Source organism: Tiliqua scincoides, chromosome 3 (genome assembly GCF_035046505.1).
Source record: "Tiliqua scincoides isolate rTilSci1 chromosome 3, rTilSci1.hap2, whole genome shotgun sequence".
Classification (NCBI taxonomy): domain Eukaryota; kingdom Metazoa; phylum Chordata; class Lepidosauria; order Squamata; family Scincidae; genus Tiliqua; species Tiliqua scincoides.
In genome coordinates this window covers 154,481,366-154,501,880 of record NC_089823.1, presented here as the reverse complement: position 1 = coordinate 154,501,880, position 20,515 = coordinate 154,481,366, and the positions used below count along the sequence as shown (strand labels likewise).

The following is a 20,515-nucleotide window of genomic DNA, read 5'->3' as shown; positions in this document are numbered from 1 at the left end:
TCAGCATTGACATGAATGAGATTAAACGTAGTCATAGTGTGCCCATGTCAATGGTTTGTAGATCAGGCTGCATGATTGTGTTCCGCAAACTTCATTCCATTTGTAGCATCTGTGAATTTTAATCCAGGGGAGGTGCTTTTGTAAGAAATCATTATCACATCAATCCACACAATGCAGTTCCTATATCAAGGTTATCATTGGGGTGTGGTGGGGGTCTGAACACCCCAATCCTAGCCAATCTCAGGAACCATGCAGACATGGGCATGGCTAGTACATAGATGGGAGATTGCATGAGAAATGTAGGGTGCCCCAGAGAAACAATTAGGTTGTGAGACTATATGGAAGTAGCAACCACGCTCTTAAGTGACATATACATCATTCTGGTTTAGTTCCACAAAAGTTAATGGGGTTGACTTTAAGAAAATAACTTGACCTTCCTGTGTGTGTGTGCACACTATCACCCTCCTGTTTATCATCCTATGCCTTAAACTGAGGGGTTTTCTGGTCCTTTTTCTTACCTTAGTCTACCGATTTTAAAGGTAGATGCCCCTAGAGTCTAACAGATGAAATAAATGATCTCTAAAAGTCAACCATACTTCTGTTTATCAGCCTACCAAACAATTATTCTAACAACCGTGTAAGCAAATCTCCTTTGAACTTCTTTCCGACCATATATGACATTTTAAGGGGAAATTATGCATTTATAAATTGAAAAATTTTGTAAAAATTCGTCCATGCCATACTGAAGTATCAAAATCTGCAACAAGAAGGAAAACTCCAAATGCCATATCCTTAACTTTGATATGCAGAGTGTTTAAAGGGTTCAGTCACATGCTTTGAAAACAAAAATATTGAGTTAAGTCAATCCATCAACTGGAGGAATCTCAAATATCCTTAGATTTCCCAAGCTGGGATGCTGGCATTATTGGAAGAGCAACCTTTACTGTCAAAATCCTCTATTGTCAGCCCACGATGAGCTACTCGGCCATTCCTTGTTGGAAACAGCCCAGTTCTCAGGATGCTACTTTGTCCAGATTCAGAGGGCTGCACTGAGTCACTGCCTTGAGCTTCAACAAAAATCCGATTGCGTACCCCAAAGAGAAAGCCACTATTGTTCCTGCCTTTTTGTTCCTTTTCCATGGTGCAGAGCTGGACTTTGAAGGCCTCTTGGAATCCTCTCCGGAAGTTCTCATTGAAGTACCCATAGATGATTGGGTTGATGCTACTGTTAAAGAAAGCCAGCCAATGGGCAAATGGGAAAAAATAGACTGTAATGAGGTTGAGTTGATACTCAGTTAGGTTCCCATAGTCTGTCAGCAACATTAAAGTCCACAGGGGTAACCATGAAAGCGTGAAGAACAATGCCACAATGATCAACATGTTGATAACTCTCACTTTCCTCTTGGAGACTCTTCTTCCTTCATTCTCCTCTGAATGGGAGCCCCCTATCGGTGCAGATGATTTGAACAATTTGAAAGCAATCCGAGCGTACATGATCACAATCAAGGTGAGTGGAGTAAGGTAGATATGAGAAAAGAGAACTGTTGTATAGACCTTCCGCATTTCCTTGTCTGGCCATGCCTCCCAGCAGGAGTAGAAGGGATAGGAATTGTTGTAGGTATCCAACATGAAATGGTACTCATCCCTGGTGACAGTCAAGGTGACGGCAGAGGGGCACATAATGATGAAGGCCAAGACCCAAATGATAAAAATGGTGATCAGGGCTTTTCTTAGGCTGAGTTTCTGCCTGAATGGGTACACTATACAACGGAACCTAGTAGAAAAGGGAAAAGGAATTAGTTCAGATATTGAAACAGATACAACAGATGAGTGCCAACAGCCTGTTGAATTTTATGTGGTATGTACTAGAAGAACATATACTTGAAGGGTTTTTTGTAGCTTTGGGTGCAATCCAAACTGTGCCCTATGCTGGCCCAAGTCCCTTGGGCTGGCCTAGGAGGGTCGCAAACATGCCATAAAGCACGTTTGCACCTCCTCAAGGGGAAGCCAGGCCAGCACTCCAAGAAGTGCTGACATAAGCCTCTGCGCCGGCTTCCCCTCAGCCATTGGCCCACCTGCGCCAACAAAAGCAGAAAAGGTAGGCGTGGGGGGGGCAGGGAGGAGGAGGGAGGGAGGTGTTCTTCGGCAGGGGGGAGGACAGGCGATGGGTGACCCTGGGGGCAGGTTGGTGGGGAGCGGGAGGCGGGGCTGGGATCCAGCAGTTATGCCGTATCCCAACCCCCGTTCCCGGGGAGAAGGGAGCGGTTTCAAGTTGCTCTGCTCTCCTCAGACTTGCACCACCTTCAGAGGGGGCACAAGTCCGAGGATTCCCATTGTGGCCAGCAGCGCTTACCCAGGGGTAAGGGAAAACATTTCCCCTTACCTCTGGTTGAGCCGCTTATGGCCACAATCCTGCGCTGGATACAGCGCAAGCCTCCTGGCTTGCCTGTTCCAGCACGGCTTAGGACTGTGCCCTTTGACAGTTTTTTGGGGGAGGGGGCAAGAAATTCACATTTGAATCCCCAACATTTATTGTCTTTAAAAAGAGATTACAAAGAGCCAGGATGATGACGTAGTGGTTCTGGTGTTGAACTTAGACCTAGACCTAGACCTTACAGTCCAAACATACCAGCTGCCAGTCCACAGTATGCAGCTGTGCCAACAAAGGGCATGTTGCATGCTATGGTGGAAGTGGGAAGTGACCAGAAAGCCAATGAGAGGCCACCTGGTCAGCAATGGGTTTCTCGAATCAACACCAGCTGGCGTAAGTCTGAGGAGAGGAGGGAGATTTGTTGGGCAGCAAAAGAGAGGATACCATCTCTGACACATGCTGCTGCTAAGATCCACTCACTCTAGCCCCCAAACCATCCCTGTCCTTCCCCCTCCCTGTCCTGAATATCCCCTGAACCGCCTCCTCTGTCACCTTACCTGGTCCGGCATGGGCCAGGTCCATCAGTGGCAGGTGTGTAGAGCTGCTGACTATTTGTTTCAGAAGCTTTGATGCGTCCAGCAGCAGTGCGCCATTTCCACCACCACTGAGGCCTTCATGACAGTGGATGGTGAGATCCACTATCATAAAGGCCCAATAGGATTGGGCTGTTAGTGGCAGAATATACCTTTTGTCTCCATTAAGGAACCTGGGTCAATGTCTGGGTTCTCCACTATTAAAAGAACTCAGACAGCAAGGCTGGGAAAGGTCTCTGCTTGAGGTCTGTCCATTACAGAAGTCAAGTCTGGGGTAGATCACTGGGTGGCAATGCTGTGTGTTCTACATTCTTAACTAGATGGGCCTCTGGCCTGATCCAGTGGGGCTGTTCTTATGTTCTTATGACTTGTATGACTATCACTGAACTTGTCCACTGCAGGCAAAGGGCTAAAAAACAAAGGAAGTCATGGAAACATACCTTTCAACCGCAATAGCCACCAGAGTGAAAACTGAAGCCGAGACAGACATCCCCTGGACCAGACCACTCATTTTACACATGAAAATGTCAAATGGCCAACCTGGAATAATATGGAGATTGTCACAGCAATGTATTTATCCCAACAAGGGTACAGAACCCCAGCAAGGCATAATTTCATGAATGTACAGATTTTGTTCAAGAGCTACTAATCCATTTGAACATAAAAGGCAAAACATCATTTGATAAACATTACATTTGATTGGTATTTTGCAGGTGGATCCCCTAAGCTTAACTGCATATTTCTCTGATTGGAAAATTGTTATAAAAATAGCACAAGCAGATATTTATTCAAAAAGATTCTTATGATCCAATCCTATTGAAGGATTAAGCTGGCTGATCACATGTTCTGCTGGAATGCGTTGCCACAAAAGCACCGTAAAATGCTTCGTGGTAGCAAGTCCCAGGCCCAGAATCTCCTTGCTGGTGCCGGCGGAGCAACAGAGGCCCACTGGAGCAGGTATGTCCAGTGCAGAGGCAGAGGGAAAACAGGGAAGGGGATAAACAGGGCAGGGGAGGGTGGAAAGGGGAGGAGCAGGGGGTGGGTAGATTGGGCTGGGAGACAGCAGGATTGGTGGCACTGGCACACGCCAAATCCCAAGACTCTTCCCAGGCTTGATCTGCCTGCACAGATGCCCCCTTACCCCTAGGACTGGGGTCGGCAACCTGTGTTTTTAGAGCCGCATGCGGCTCTTTCAGCTGTCTGATGCGGCTCCCAAGTGGGGGCTGGAAGCGGGGCGCCTTCCCCACAGCCGCCGCCCAGCCAGCCCTCCGGCGCAATGGACTGCGGGCACTGGCTGCTGGTGAGTGCGGGGCCGGGGCACCGCCCTCACCCACAGCAGCTCCTTTCTAAGCAGGCGGAGGCAGCGGCGCTCTCCCGGACCTGCTCTCCGTGCCCGACTGTGAGCAGGCGCCCGCAGGCGCCCCACTGCGAGCAGGTGCAGGGGGGCAGCCGGGCACCTCTTCCCTGCGCTCTTCCTTCCTTCACCCTGCAGCGGGCAGGGGGCTGAACCGCGGGACAGGGCCACTGGTGGCGGGCGCGGGGGGCGCTTTGCAGGGGCCCCCGTGGCCGGGCTGAGGGAGGGTGCTGCCAAGCATCGTCGCCCCTCCTCGGTGAGAGCCCGTGCAGTCGCAGCCCAGGTTTGAGGGGCAGGTGGGAGCCCCTTCTCCCTCCCCTCAGGCGAAGTGCGAGGGACGGTCCCTGCTGGCTGGCTGGCTGGCTGCCTGGTGTCTTGGGCCTCCCTGGGCGTGAGGGGAGCACGTGGGGAGCCACAAAGCCCCTTTTCTCCCCCTCCTCCTCCCCCCTTGGGACCTTAGGGTGGCTCCAGAGTCCAGGATGGAAAGAACAGTCATATCTGCCTGAAGACTACAAGTCCCATCATGCAATGCAGCCAATCTTTAACTGCTTCATGGCTGGGGAGGCTTTTGCAATGCTCCCCTTTCCAACTGAACCAGAGCTTGTGCGTTCCCCCCCCCCATTGACATGTCTGATGGCAGCAGCAGCAGAATCACTACCACAGCCAATAGTAGTAGCCACAGCCAGAAATCAGATGCTGTGAATCGGTGAAGGGAGGAGGGATGCCGGTGGCTGGCTCGGAAATGTGCTATTCAGCATTGCTCTCTCGGTAGAGATGTGCAGAGCCGGGAAGTGGGGTGGTGGTAGAAGACTGAAGAGGACTCTGTTAGGATCGTGTGTGAAAAGACGAGGAGGAGCGAGGGAGGGAGGGAGGTTGATGCAAAGGCGGGGCATTTTCTGGGCACACAGAGCCTCCCACCGGAGACCGTATGCGTAAGGATCAAACTTGGGGAGTGTGTGTGTGGGGGAGGATGGGGTGGGTGTACACACTGCTAATGTGGACACGCATGTACATGATTGGGATGAAGTGCTGATGATGCCTGGGAAGGAAGAAAGAGGATCCCGCAGAATCTGGTCAAGGGGGGTCTGGGGAAGAGGAAGGGGGGATGGAAGGAAGGAGGAAGAGGCTATAAAAACTTCTGCATCCATCCTAGCAGTCTCTCTCTTTCCCCCATTCTATTAAAGTAGGGATATGAGAGAGAGAGAGAGAGAGAGAGAGAGAGAGAGACTGTTTTGAAATGGTTGTGGCCAGGAAGAAGAGAGAAATCCCCCCCTTGACCAGGCATCTGAAAACACAGGACAAGAATGTATGACAAAACTAACTAAAAGCTACAAGAGGGGGGCTACATTATAAAAATGGGACCTATAAGAGCATAAAGGTAAAAAAAACAACTATATATGCAGTGTTATCTTCATTTTAGATGTCAAAAGGGTTTTGTGGCTCCCAAGGTTTTCTTTTCTCCAGAAAATGGGTCCAAATGGCTCTTTGAATGTTTAAGATTGCCGACCCCTGCCCTAGGAGACCTCCAGGAGCCAAAAATCTCTCACAGGATGCAGTGTAGCTGACACCACTGTATCACTACACAGGGATTTAGGTTGGATTGGACTGTTCATTTACACAGCTGCTGTGAAGATCCCTGAGGAGGGGGGGAGTCAATTAGCTAAACATTAATTACAACAGGTAGTTTTATCTTGCTTGTCAACTTAGAGGAGTATCAGAACTGGTACCATTGCTCACGGGAATGGGATATTTAACTGTTCCTTGCCACGCTATGAAGCTGCTATTCTCCCAGAAGTAAGCCTTCACTGGCACTCAGAGGAGTCTGGGCAAATAGCAATTGTAGGAAGGGCCCCTAGTCTGGAGGAGCAAAAGTCTAAAGCCCCACCCCCCACCCTCCAAGCATGGTCCTCATCCAGATTGCCCCCCCAATGGAACCTATTTAGAAAAAGAAACACATGTTGACTTTAATAACAACAACAACAGGTATTTATATACCACCTTTCTTGGTCTTTATTCAAGACTTTATTCAAGGCAGTTTACATAGGGATTTTTACAATTGAAAGAAGGTTCTTTCTTTCAAGAACCACTACATTCAGGTGTTTCATTCCGATCTGGCTTCACATTCTGGCCTCCATCCTCCCACACTCAGAGCAGATGGAATAGCTCGGCTTCAGCTTGTCAGCTGCTTCAAGGTCGCACAGTGCCGGTGGCCTCGAACTGGCGACCTTGTGGATGTTGTCAGGCAGACGGAAACTCTACCCTCTAGACCAGACCTCCTGCCTAATGTGTAGTTTAGTCCTTACATTTAATAAAAACTGCATCTTTGCCAAATCTCAACTTGTAGGATATCAGATATCATCACAGACATTAAACTGGAGCCCTTCCAAAATAGCTGCAGTCAAGGGCTTACCAAGGATTCGGTTGCCCTGAAACTCTGCTATACAAATTTTGTCAAATGGCGACCTTGCTGCATCATTTTCAAAAAATTTGGTAATAATCACAAAAGTACTAACAGATTTATTCAGTGAGAAGAACACATGGACATGTAGCTCATTAGAACTATCGGCTTTCCGTGAGATCAAAATGATATGCTGGTCATCCTTAGTTCTTGCCCCTTATCCTCCCATTCAAGAGACATAAATTGCTGCAGAGGTGTCATCCTTTAGGGTGAGAGTGCTGTGAAAATAATGTCAAAGCAGAGAATGTTGAGATGTTATTCTTGTCTTAAGACCACTCACCCTGCTGGAAAAAAAATAACTGTAGATAGAAGATGAAGCACTTAAGGGCTAAAGATGAGTGAGCACTAAGAGCTTGTCTTGTTCGTTTGACATTCACAGTCAAAATGTATCACAAAGCCTCGCCTGCCCTTCAAGGAGACAAACCTCTTGATTAATTAACTTCAGCCAAGAGTTCAAAGGTTTCCTCTCTGGATGACAAAATCACTTGCAAGATTGTACACGTCAATGGAAAAATGATTCATGGCAGCAGAAATTCTTTTAGGAGCACCACTACCACTTTCTCCAAATGAATTATGTCAAGAAAAAAATGATGCTATCTGTGAGGATTTCATTAGAGAGAGGATACCATGTCAGGTGCTTATCTGACAAGGGTTTTAAGCCACAGGGGGCTGATCGTTTGTGCAAAAAAAAAATCTGCTTAGAAGGGCAGCCATAACGAAATCTCAGGATTTCTGAGATGTTAAACATGTTAAACAAATATTTGCTTTTTCCATCTCCTTTTTTTAAACTGTGGATCAGGACCATGTCATGGAAGGGGGGGGGGAGGACTAACAGCCCAATCCTGTTTAACTGCAGTGCTGATGGAATGTGTGTTCTGCTGGCACAGGCTGCCTCAAAGCTGCCGTAAAGCACTTTTAAGCAGCGCTTCACAGCAAGCAAGCAGCTGGTGCACAGCGGGAGGGCCAGAGCCTTCCCGCACGCACCAATGGACATCTGGAGGCCCACTGTCACAGGTAAGCTCAACTCAGTGGGTGGACCAGGGCTAGGTGAGGGTGGGGAGGAATGGAGTGGGTGTGCAGAATGGGGAGGAGATGGGTCTGGGGATGGCCAGTTGGGCCCAGGAAAGGGGGGTTCAGCAGAAGCCCAATCCAAGTTCCTTTCCTAGGCCTGAATTACCTGCACAGGTCAATTCAATATTGCTGTCATGGGTCCAACTTGACTCATGGCAGCTGCTGGGGCTTACCCTGGACCAAGGGGACAAGTGTTCTCAGTAGCGTAGCTTGAGGGGGTGCAAAGCACTAAGTTTTGGGTGGCACCTCACTGCGGTGTGCAAGCAGCCCTCCCCTTTGAAGCCATTCTAGGCTGCTAGAGCAAAACAGGAGGTGCAGTGACTGAGTGTTTAAAGACACTAGACTGTTGGCTGGAAAGTCAGCAGCCCAAGAGTTCGAGACCCTGGTGCTGCGGAACAGGGTGCGCTCCTTGCTACTTGCCTCAGCTCCTGCCAACCTAGCAGTTCGAAAGCATGTAAATGCAAGTAGATAAATAGTAAAGCATGTAAATGCAAATAAATACCTTTGGTGGGAAGGTAACAGCGTTCCGTGCACTTCGGTGTTTAGTCACGCTGGCCACATTACTGCAGAAGATGTCTTTGGACAATGCTGGCTCCCTTGGCTTGGAAACGGAGTACCGTCCCCTACAGTCGGACACGGAGATGCCTCCATTTTGCACTGGCAGCCGGAATGGCTCTGAAGGGATGGGGGAGGGGAGGGGCCTCTTGCTTGCTGAAATGAGGTGGCATGCGAAACTTAGTGCTTTGCACCCCCTGTACTATGCTACTGAGTGTTCTCTTACTCCAAGGAGCCAATACTCCCTCACAGGATGCAGTGGAGGCCATGCCAGTGCAGCTGCAACACCCTGCAGAGAATTAGGTAGGATTTTTCCCACATGAAGTCTTGATGAAAGTTACCCCAAACTGGCTCTTTGTCTGGGAAAGGAAACTTCCCTCCAATGGGAAATAGCAGCTTTGGAGGATCAATATAATTTAATCAAGTTTACAGACTGGTTCCCTTACCTCTAGGTAAGCCCCCTGATGTCCTATGGATCTCCTCAGACATACACCAGCTCTATAGCTGGCATAAGCCTGAGGAGAAAAAGGAAGAGGGAACAGGGACAGGGATACAATCTTGGCTCATGCTATGCTACCGGGATCTATCCCCTTCCTCCCTTGGTCCATCCCCTGCTCACCCCAATCCGTCTGGAAAAGCCCTGTCCTCCCACTCCCCACCCACAGCACACCTTCCCCTACATCTTACTGGGCCAGAGGAGCTTCAGCAGTGGCTGCTGTGCACACCTTGCCGCTTGCTATTTATGGCAGTGGCCTGGCTGTGTGCTGCAGCACATCACATTTCTCTGTGTCGTGAAGCATGGTGTGCCGACAGAAGGCGAGAATCAGCAGTGCAACACAGCCGTAGGATTGGGCTATCAGTTTACCCTGTCACTGACTACTATTCTGGATACTTGGGGAGGGCAAAGTTACACAGCATTGCTGCAGAAAGACTGATTACTGTGTCAAAGAGCATATTTGCTCACCATGCAACGCCTTCTGCTTTGAGAACTGTTCACGGGCCATGATTTACTGAGACTGCTTCCAACTGTTTTACATCTGATTTTTTCCCCAGTCTATCACCAGGAGGTTGAGCTTTCTTTGAGGGAATAGGAAAGCAGAACTGACAATTTGGGCAGCGAAAAATCTGCTGAGAAAAAACAACAACCCTGAAGACATATAGCCAGACTTCCAAATATGCCATTCAATTCTTTTGGCATGTGAGCAGAGTCCAGTTGCAAGTGAGTTAAGGGCTTCACACAGCCTTACCAGCCACTGCGGTTGATTTGATTCAAAAACTGGTGGACATACAATAATTCCATCAGAAAGATAAACTAGCAGAGATTCAACATCAATTCAAGACAGACAAGCAGAAACATTCCCATTTATTCCTCATAACAGATACTGGAGTGAAAAGAACTGCCCAGGCTATTGTAGAAACCCCTCATTCATATATTGAGGGGATACCACCAGGTTTCCTCATTTGAAACCTGGTGGTAGGAGCATCTTTGTACCAGTTCTTTTTATCACACAAGATCAGGGTGTATTTCAGAGATACTCGTTTTGCAAGGTTTTTTTTTTTTCTTCAAAGGGGGGGACGACAGCAAAGTAAATCAGTTATGATTTCAACCTACAGTATTGATGGTTATTTGCCCAAACCCTTTCCTAAGACAAAGGTGTAGAGTAGAAAAGGCTCATCTCTTGTAATAGAGAGATAGATGGTGTCCGCAAGTGAGGGCAACCTTATTTGGGGAGTTATTTAAAATAAAGAAGTCAGGCCTATCTCAGCTCAGTTAGTAATACAGTAAGATTTAAAGCATCTTCCAACAAGGTATATCGATGTTTTGATAATATGCAAATGTATTTAAACTTAACTGGCTAGTCACAAGGTCAGTGACTGTTTGTTTCTGTTTGCCATCTTAAGTACCAAAACATTTTGGGTCAGCCTGCATCTACTTTCCTGCAACTCCTTAGTCCAGGGGTTCTCAAACTTCTTGGAACTAAAACTCCCAAGGTCACTCTTTGCAGGGGAGGGGGCAAAGGCAGTGATGCGATCTCAGGATCATGTCACTAACGGGGGCAAAGGGAGGTGTTTTTACTTACTGAAGGATGGCACAAGTTTCAGGAGTTGCAGGGAGCCCCACGCAGCCCTCTGCAGTGTTCCCCAGGTTTTAGAATACTGAAAATAGTTATTGCAAACTGTGAGGCCTCCCTGTGGGGGAGGGGAGGGCCCGCCTGGCCTTTCCAAGGGGGACCCCCTTATGGAGGCCTCAGAACAGTTCACCAGAAGAAGGGGGGGTTGTGTCACCCGGTTCCCCCTCTTTGGGTTGGCAGCATTTGCCAGTCAGGAGCAGGGGCTGCTGTCAGCAGATCCTCCTGCCTGCTCTTCTGACTCCCAACTGCCCTGTCATCCCTGGCCTCCAGGTTTATGTAGGGCAGACCCCTTCCCTTTGGCCCCTCCCCTTCCCTCACAGGGAGGGTATAAAAAGGGCCTGTCTCTGGGACTGCCCTCCCCTGGGATTACCACAACTCCTCCCCTTCCTCTCTCTGTTTCCCTCCCACCTCCTGTCACCTAGAGCTACCAGGGTTGTTCCTGAGAGGGCTGGGAAGGCTGCTGCCTCTGCTCTGGTCTCTGCCTTTCAGGGATGGGCTGGCCCTGCCCACCTGGGTCCTGTAGCTCTGCAGACAACTCCGGGAGGTCCAGCTGTGGGCTCCTGATGTCACAGCCAGGTGCCCTGCCCGGCAGGGAGTGCTCCCCTTCCCCCCCAAGGCAGGGGAGGGACGGTTGCCCAGCAACCGAATGGCCTGTGTCCTGTCTCCCCCCTCCCTCCTCCAAGGCGGGGAGCGAAGCGGGGGGGGGGGCTCGGCACGCAGTGTTCCTCTGCTGTGTCTTGCCACCCACAGTAGTGCCCAGGCAGCCAATGGGGAGGTGGCCCCATGTTCCACCGGCTTCCTCCCTGATCCTCTGACCCAGAAGCCCTTCTCCCTGGTAAGTTGGGGACTTGTGGGAGGAGGGAAACCCCGACACAAACCACTTCCGGTTTGCGATGACAAAACCAGAAGTGGTTTGCAATCGCTGCTTTTTTTTTTCTGCCATCCCTTAAGGGGCCAGGGACTGAGGCTCTCAGGCAGGGGCGTCAGTACACCCCAGTTTGAAAACCTCAGCCTTAGTCTGTCATTCAGCTGAATAGGAAATTCCATATGCGTTGCTCATTCCTTTTCAAGGAATATGCATCATAGTCTATGGTGCTTCCTCTAGATGTCCCTGTTCATCATATAATCACAAACACCTTTCTAAATCAACAGAAGTGAGATTTGCTCTTTGCTCTGGGCTAATAACATGTCATAGCACAGAAATCCCTTTAGAACATGCTGCTGTGACATTTAGGTTTTTAGAATAAAAACCTTCCTCAAAAGGGGGCAGATCACTGTTTTCCTAAACATTATCTGCATCCTTTTGTCATGAGTGTCTAGTACAATGTGGCATTTTAATTTAATAACAGTCCAATCCTGTTCACACAGTTTGCTGGCAGATCCCAAAGTCCACCAACATCCTGTACTGTCCACCATCACCACAGCCTCTCCATTGCTCTGCGGAGTACTGCCACCAGTTCAAAGACTGGGAGGCTGAGCCCCAGCGTTGGCTTCATGAAGACTGGCCATCAGCACAATCATGATGGTGGTGGGGGCAGATCAGAGTTGGGATCAGGCCAGAACACGGGGCAGATTGGAGGCAAAGTGGGGCAGACCATGATGGCAGCAATGTCCAGCAGTTATGGAACCCACATCAGGCCTGAGATCTGAGTAGGCCCATACAATTTTTCTTACACCATGCAAGCCAGCCTAGGATAGCATTGCACAAGAAAGACATTCTGAAGGATATTCAGAGCTGTGGGTGCCTGCCAAAAATGTCAGTTTTTATTTTAAAAAAATCAAGTTTCTAGTCCTTATGGCTGCAGATGGATAATGTATGGATGAAGTCTACTAAAATCTCAGAAGCGAGTGGGAACATGCAAGTCAGATTACTGGATAAGATTTCCAGTGGCCAGGGGGCTGGATTTCAGAAATTTCATGATTCCTTTGCTTCTTCTCATAGCTAGCAAAAGCAGAATAATATATGCAAAATAAATCTGAAAAAAAACCATGACTGTACTTAATTTGGATCTCATATGACCGTGCTTAATTTGACCCCATATCACCCCATATGACCTTGCTTAATTTTGATAATTTGTGCATGCAGAATTTGTGTTGCTGGGATGTCAAACTTTTCTGCAAAACAGTGTAGAGTTTTAATAGCAAACTGACATATGAAGGTGATGTTACACAAGCCACACGCTAAAAAATAGATGCAAAACACCATCTGCATTAGCAAAGGTTTTTTGGGAAGCAGTCTACAGTGCTCTCTTTTGGCCTCAATGCTGCAATTAGAAGAACTAGTAATGGCTCTCCACTGAATTTACTGGGTCAAAGCAGATGTAACCTTCCAAGTTATTGGTGCATTCCCTGCTTGCTTCACAGCTGTAGTGCTAGAGATGTCAGAGGGAGCACTGATAAATGAGAGCTGTCACTCAATAAGGACAAATTGTTTATTTTTAGGGCCGGTAGCCCTCATTTTTAAAAATGTATTTTTTGTAATAGAAGAAGGGTGCAATCCTAACCGGTAGATAGGCTGGCCCAAGTCCCTTGGGCTGGCCTGGGAGGGTCGCAAATGTGCAGTAAAGTATGTTTGCACTTCCTCGAGGGGAAGCCAGGCTGGCATTCTGAGAAGCGCCAGCCTGCGGAGGCTGACAGATGCCTCTGTGCCGGCTTCCTCTCCAGTGCTTGCGTCGGCCCTGTAGGGCTGACGCAAGCAAAAAAGGTAGGCATAGGGGGCTGGGGAGGAGGAGGGAGGGAGGCGTTCCTGGGCGGGGGAGGGAGGGTGATGGGTGGCCCTGGGGGTGGGTGGGTGAGGAGAGGGAGGTGGGGCTGGGATCCAGCAGTTATGCCGGATCCCAACCCCCGTTCCCAGGGAGAATGGAGCGGCTTGAAGGAGGCTTGAAGGAGGCTCAGGAGGTGGCGCAAGTCCGAAGAGACCCATTGGGGCCAGCAGCCCTTACCTCTGACTAAGCCGCTGCTGGCCACAATACAGCGCAAGCCTCCTGGCTTGCCTGTTCCAGCGCAAGTTAGGATTGCGCCTGAAATCATATAACCTTCAAACACACAGTTAACAGATTTCACACTTAAAAAATTCAGATGCTGAGAAAAAAAAATTGTTTCCAATAACTGAGATGGTGCCCGACTTTCTAAATTCCAGTACAAATTGCTACACAACAGAACTTTGCAGAACACAGATGTAACTGCCTGCTTTTAGTAAATCTTCTAGGTGTTACCCTCCCCCCACCCTTTTCGACAAGCCAGGCCAGTGGTTTCGAACTGTGTTTTGGTGAACCCTGAGATTCTTAGGATCTTATCTGAGATTCCTCAATAAGAACAAGTATTTCAACAAACAGGCTTCTCCAAGAGTCATTTTTTCCACATGCAGTGCACATCCTCAGGAGAACGTAGGAATCTTTCTGTAATGCATTCATAGTTTATGGGTTGATTGTCAGGTCTGTTGGGTCTGGACAGCGCCATTCATGAACTAAACTTGCCCCAGAATCCTCTGCAGTCTGCTGGGGTTCAATGTTTGATTTGTCAAAGTTCTTTGGCAGGTCAACTGATGTGAAAAGCGTTCTTTGGAGGGAGGATCCTGAGCAGATGACTGAGCAGCCACAGTGCCTCAGTTCAAAGTGAGGCTTTATATCTCTTCCCACCCTAATTCTCCTCCTGGGCTTCACCCCCTTGGTTAAAGAGTAAAGACCCTGAAAGGGTCAGGTCTTTGACCTAGAGCTGAGCATTTAGTTGTCTTTCATTCTGTCCTGCTTGGTTTGCTTTCAGAACCACTGCAGTGGAGAGCTGGATATCAGCAACTTGGGGCCCAATCCTATCCTGCACTGGAACAGGCAAGCCAAGAGGCTTGCGCTGTATCCAATGCAGGATAGTGGCCAGAAGCAGCTTAGCCAGAGGCAAGGGGAAACACTTCCCCTTACCCCAGGGTGACCGCCACTGGCCCCTATGGATCTCCTCGGACTTGCACCACCACTGGAGGTAGCACAAGTCTGAGAAGAGCGGAGTGGCTTGAAGCCACTCCATTCTCCCAGGGAGCAGGGTTTGGGATCTGGCCCTGTCTCCCTCTCCCCGCCTGCTGGCCCCTGTGCTGGGAGTCGCTCCCCAGCTGGGCCGATACAAGCATCCGAGGGGAAGCTGGCACGGAAGCTTATGTCAGCCTTCGCAGGCTGGTGCTTCTCGGAGAGCCAGCCCAGCTTCCTCTTGAGGAGGCACAAGCATGCTTTACAGCATGTTTGCTACCCTCCCAGGCTGATTATTAATTATTATTATTAACAGTATTTATATACCGCTTTTCAACTAAAAGTTCACAAAGCGGTTTACAGAGAAAAATCAAATAACTAAATGGCTCCCTGTCCCAAAAGGGCTCACAATCTAAAAAGATGCAAATGAATACCAACAGACAGCCACTAGAACAGACAGTGCTGGAGTGAGGTGGGCCAGTTACTCTCCCCCTTCTAAAAAAAGGAGCACCCACTTGGAAAAGTGCCTCTTACCCAATTAGCAGGGGTTATGCAAGGGACTTGCGCAGCCAAAGTCCATTCTAGGATTGCTCCCTTGGTCTTTCTTCTCTGCCAGTGATATGGGTGACACAGATTTGACTGGCTCATCCACCCTCATGTCCAAAACCTGCTCAAGATTGGGTCCATAACAGTGTGCTTATATACTTGGTATGCATGCCAAAGTGTAGCATGCCCCACCCTTTTGCTTTGTTTCAAGTGGGGAGGTCCACATTGCAGGGAGAGGACTAAGACATTGCACCAGTTTAATGGGAGGAGAGCAGGAAAGCCTCCCTTATTGGGTTTTAGAGGTACACTGGGTGCCAGAATAGGTCTTCCACCACCCCCCCCCCCATTCTTCAGGTGACTGCCATATACAGTCTATAGTTCCATCATTGTGGTCAACTTCCTCCAGTTTCTGGTTGAGGGACTTGATATTAGACTCTCTGACTCCATCTGAAGGATCCTAGGGGCTGACTCACAATTGTCTTGGCCAGTCCTGAATCCCTGGCTCAGGAAAGGCCTGTAGGCGGTAGTGGGTATGGATGGGGGCAGTTCTACACTTGCCGCAGAACAATTAGTTATGTGCTTGCCACAGTGGTTGCCTCTCTCATAGCTCAGGGAACTAACTGAGTTTCACTGCTCTTCTTCTATCCTTTACTTCTTCCTGTCTTCTGCCCCCAACCTTTCCTCCACCTGTTCTTCACACCTGGTGTCCTCCTCCTCTCCCTTGCTTTGCTTCCCCATTCTTCTGGGCATCTGTTCTGCCAGATTCCCAGTCCAAGCTCCACCTGGAGAATTATGCCCACTTTTAGCTAATTAGCTCCCCTTCTTTCCTCAAAAAATGACCCTGGTTCTGCCCTGCAGTACTGCTGGACCCCACCACCAGGGTAGCTCGCCTGTTTAACCTACAGAGGTCCTCCTTCCTACCAGCAACCTCCCGCCACTACAGCAGCCCCTTGGTCCTCAGCAGGTCTTGGGCACAGCAGCCAAACACCAGTCTTAGTGTCTCCAGTAGTTTCTGCTCCAGCAGCTTTCAAAGTCCATTCACACATCAGTCCATTCGCCATCAATTCATTAGTTCAGTCTGTCCTTCCTCAGGCTTTTCTCCTTCTGCTACCCACTCCAAACTCTCTCTTCATCAGGTGCTTTTATGCCTAAGGGCCCTCTTGCCTTCAAGTGGCTGCAGTTGTGCAGCACAGTCTGCTGGATGCCCAGGCCTTACCCTTAAAGGGGCCACTGCTGATACCACATCTACCTCCTCGCCAGATCTTCCGCAACTCCAATACAGCATCTCCGTACTCCACTCTCATACCTCTCTTGGGTCCTTTTCCCTCCAAGTTCCTTCTCATTCTGCTGCTCCCACTGTTTCACTGACTCTCACACTCTGCCCATTCTCCCCTTTTGCTTCCTCCTCCCCCATTTTCTTCCACCTAACCTCTTAAGAGGCAATCTATGCATGCCAAGTGGTAGCAATCTTGTACTTAATTACTGAGTGATGATGAAAAAGACACAAAATGGAATAGGACCCTTCCGCCTTTGTTCATAATAATGGAAGTTCAGCAACATAAATACGATGTTTAAAATCAAAATAAGGGATTTCACCTCGTAGTACATACACCGTGGACCTTGGCTGAATCAGAATGTTAATGACTGCTCTGTACAGTAATTAGTCCACATCTGAGCTGGTTTTAAGTACAAATTAGCTACAGGAGTGCAAGGCCAAGGTTAACTACTACTGCAAAAAAGGAAGAAGAAAAAACAGAGCAAGAAGGGCTGGCAGTATTCATCATCAAAACCTTTTGTGCATTGATCCACCAAACTCAAAGCTGCTTGCTACATTTTGTGATGAAAATGAGCCTGTCTTTCTTCCCTCTCATTACTATGGCAGAAATGGATTGCAACTTAACATAATATTGAACTAACTTCTTGTGGTGTGGTTTCAGTATTGGCTTCAGACATACCACCCAAGAGTGATACATCTGGGCCGATCCCTATTAGCCTTCAGCTACGTGGCAAATTTTTTTTAAATTCTGGCATGCTTTTAACCTGTAGTGGCCAGCTGGTTTATTGTGGGCTTATGCTGCTCTTCTCTTAATTGTATTTTATCCAGATTCTTTCATTGTGAACTATCTTGAGCACCTTTTTTGATAGAAAAGCTGGGAACAAATTCCACAAACAAATGCAAATATCTTATATACTGGCTTTGCTTTTCCTACTCTGAGGATGAACACAGCATCAGGCATTCATTGGATGTTACAAATCAAAGCCCTACCTAAGCAGCCTTAGAACTGGTAAATGATGGCTTGCTACCGGAAAGATTCAAGAGGAATTTACACTGCCATAGTCCCGTTGCGGCCAGTCTGATTACACCAGACTAACTAATGAACGCCACTGCAAGAATTTTTGACATGCCTCCATAATGAAGTGGGCTGCTGGAAGAGAAATTATGCTAATGAATGAGAAAGTACTTGATGTTTGGGCAAAATGTATCATGCATTTCCATATAAGAACATAAGAACAGCCCCACTGGATCAGGCCGTAGGCCCATCTAGTCCAGCATCCTGTATCTCACAATGGCCCACCAAATGCCCCAGGGAGCACACCAGATAACAAGGGACCTGCATCCTGGTGCCCTCCCTTGCATCTGACATAGCCCATTTCTAAAATTAGGAGGTTGCACATACACATCATGGCTTGTGACCCATAATGGATTTTTCCTCCAGAAACTTGTCCAATCCCCTTTTAAAGGCATCCAGGCCAGATGCCGTCACCACATCCTGTGGCAAGGAGTTCCACAGACCAACCACATGCTGAGTACAGAAATATTCTCTTTTGTCTGTCCTAACTCTCCCAACACTCAATTTTAGTGGATGTCCCCTGGTTCTGGTGTTATGTGAGAGTGTAAAGAGCATCTCTCTATCCACTTTATCCTTCCCATGCATAATTTTGTATGTCTCAAGAGCTGAAGAGGCCCAAATGCCCAAATGCCATAGCCTTTCCTCATAAGGAAGTTGCCCCAGTCCAGCAATCATCTTATTTGCCCTCTTTTGCACTTTTTCCATTTCCACTATATCCTTTTTGAGATGTGGCGACCAGAACTGGACACAATACTCCAGGTGCGGCCTTACCATAGATTTGTACAACGGCATTAAAATATTAGCCGGTTTGTTCTCAATACCTTTTCTAATGATCCCAAGCACAGAATTGGCCTTCTTTACTGCCGCCGCACATTGGGTTGACACTTTCATCGACTTGTCCACCACCACCCCAAGATCTCTTTCCTGATCTGTTACAGACAGCTCAGAACCCATTAGCCTATATGTGAAGTTATGATTTTTGCCCCAATGTGCATGACTTTGCACTTACTGACATTGAAACGCCATTTTGCTGCCCATTCTGCCAGTTTGGAGATATCCATCTGGAGCTCTTCACAATCACTTCTGGTCTTCACCACTCAGAAAAGTTTGGTGTTATCTGCAAACTTAGCCACCTCACTGCTCAACCCTGACTCCACGCAATATCCAAGATATCCACGCACAGGGCGAGTTAGGCAGGTGGAGATCAGGGGTCCAAATGCATGGATGAGACGGTGGTGTAGGGAGGAGGGGTTTAGATTTGTTAGGCACTGGGGAACGTTTTGGGACAAGTGGGGCCTGTACAAGAGGGACGGGCTTCACTTGAACCAGAATGGAACCAGACTGCTGGCGCATAACATTAAAAAGGTGGCAGAGCAGCTTTTAAACTGATCCGCAGGGGAAAGCCGACAGGAGCATCTGGGCATCCGGGGCATCCAGTTCGGGACTCCTCATCCCTATGGGACGAGGATGGGGAGGTTAGAGAACAACAAGGTAAAAGGCAGAGTAGGAGAAGAAATTGGGAATGGTAGCGTGATGGGATGTGATAGATGGGATGTAATAGATGGGATGTGTGTGGTTTGGCACAATGAGAGGATTCATGGATAAAGGAGCTAATAAGCAGCCCATCCTGGGGCATTCCATGTACAAATGCTTTTATGCAAATGCCCGAAGCCTCTGAGCAAAGATGGGAGAACTGGAATGTCTGGTGACAAGGGAAAACATTGACATAGTGGGCATAACGGAAACCTGGTGGAATGCGGAGAATCAGTGGGATACCGCAATCCCGGCTATAAACTCTACAGGAGGGACAGGGAGGGGCATGTTGGATATGGGGTGGCCATTTATGTTAAGGAAGGGATAGAATCCAGCAAAGTAGAGATTGAAGGTGGGTCTGACTCCATAGAATCTCTATGGGTTAAATTACCAGGCCTGAGGAGTGATGTAATACTGGGGGCGTACTATCATCCTCCAGACCAGAAACCGGAAGGGGACCTTGAAATGAGGAAACAGATCAGGGAGGTGACACGGAGAGACAGGGTTGTAATCATGGGGGACTTCAATTATTCTCATATTGACTGGGTCAATTTGTGTTCTGGTCAAGAAAAGGAGACTGGATTCCTTCATGCTAAATGACTGTGCCTTAGAGCAGCTAGTCATGGAGCCCACCAGAGGGCAGGTGACTCTGGATTTAATATTGTGCAGTACTCAGGACCTGGTTAGAGATGTCAATGTTACTAAGCCATTGGGGAACAGTGATCATGCTGCGATCCGACATGCACGTTTCGACATGCACGTCAGGGGAAGAACACCGGGCAAATCTCTCACAAAAACCTTTTGCTTCTGACGAGTGGACTTCCCTCAAATGAAGAGGCTGGTTAGAAGGAGGTTGAAAGGGAAGGTAAAAAGAGTCCAGTCTCTACAGAGAGCATGGAGGTTGCTCAAATCAACAGTAATAGAGGCCCAGCAGAAGTGTATACCGCAAAGGAAGAAGGGCTTGACTAAGTCCAGGAGGGTGCCCGCATGGCTAACCAGCCAAGTTAGAGAGGCCATAAAGGGCAAGGAAGCTTCCTTCCGTAAATGGAAGTCTTGCCCTAATGAGGAGAATAAAAAGGAACATAAACTGTGGCAAAAGAAATGTAAGAAGGTGATACAGGAGGCCAAGAGAGACTATGAGGAACACATGGCCAGCAGCATTAAGGGGAATAATAAAAGCTTCTTCAAATGTTAGAAGCAGGAAACCCACCAGAGAAGCGGTTGGCCCTCTGGATGGTGAGGGTGGGAAAGGGGAAATAAAAGGAGACTTAGAGATGGCAGAGAAACTGAATATGTTCTTTGCATCTGTCTTCACAGCAGAAGACCTCGGGCAGATACCACTGCCCGAACAGCCCCTCCTGACCAAGGAATTAAGTCAGATAGAGGTTGAAAGAGAAGATGTTTCAGACCTCATTGATAAATTAAAGATCAATAAGTCACCGGGCCCTGATGGCATTCACCCTAGAGTTATTAAGGAATTGAAGAATGAAGTTGCTGATCTCTAGACTAAAATATGCAACTTGTCCCTCAAAATGGCCACAGTGCCAGAGGATTGGAGGATAGCAAATGTCATGCCGATCTTTAAAAAGGGAAAGAGG

General features: G+C 48.3%; 1 protein-coding gene across 1 annotated transcript in view; it reads right to left on the bottom strand.

Annotated features, from left to right (window-relative positions):
• Positions 1 to 894: 894 nt before the first annotated feature.
• Positions 895 to 20,515, bottom strand: part of NPFFR1 (neuropeptide FF receptor 1) — a 34,017-nt gene continuing 14,396 nt past the window's right edge. Inside the window, exons 2-3 of the mRNA XM_066621919.1 lie at positions 3,405 to 3,504; positions 895 to 1,774 (exon numbers count right to left, since the gene is read on the bottom strand). Coding sequence (XP_066478016.1) covers positions 895 to 1,774; positions 3,405 to 3,504 — 980 coding nt within the window. The remainder of the gene's footprint in view (positions 1,775 to 3,404; positions 3,505 to 20,515) is intronic.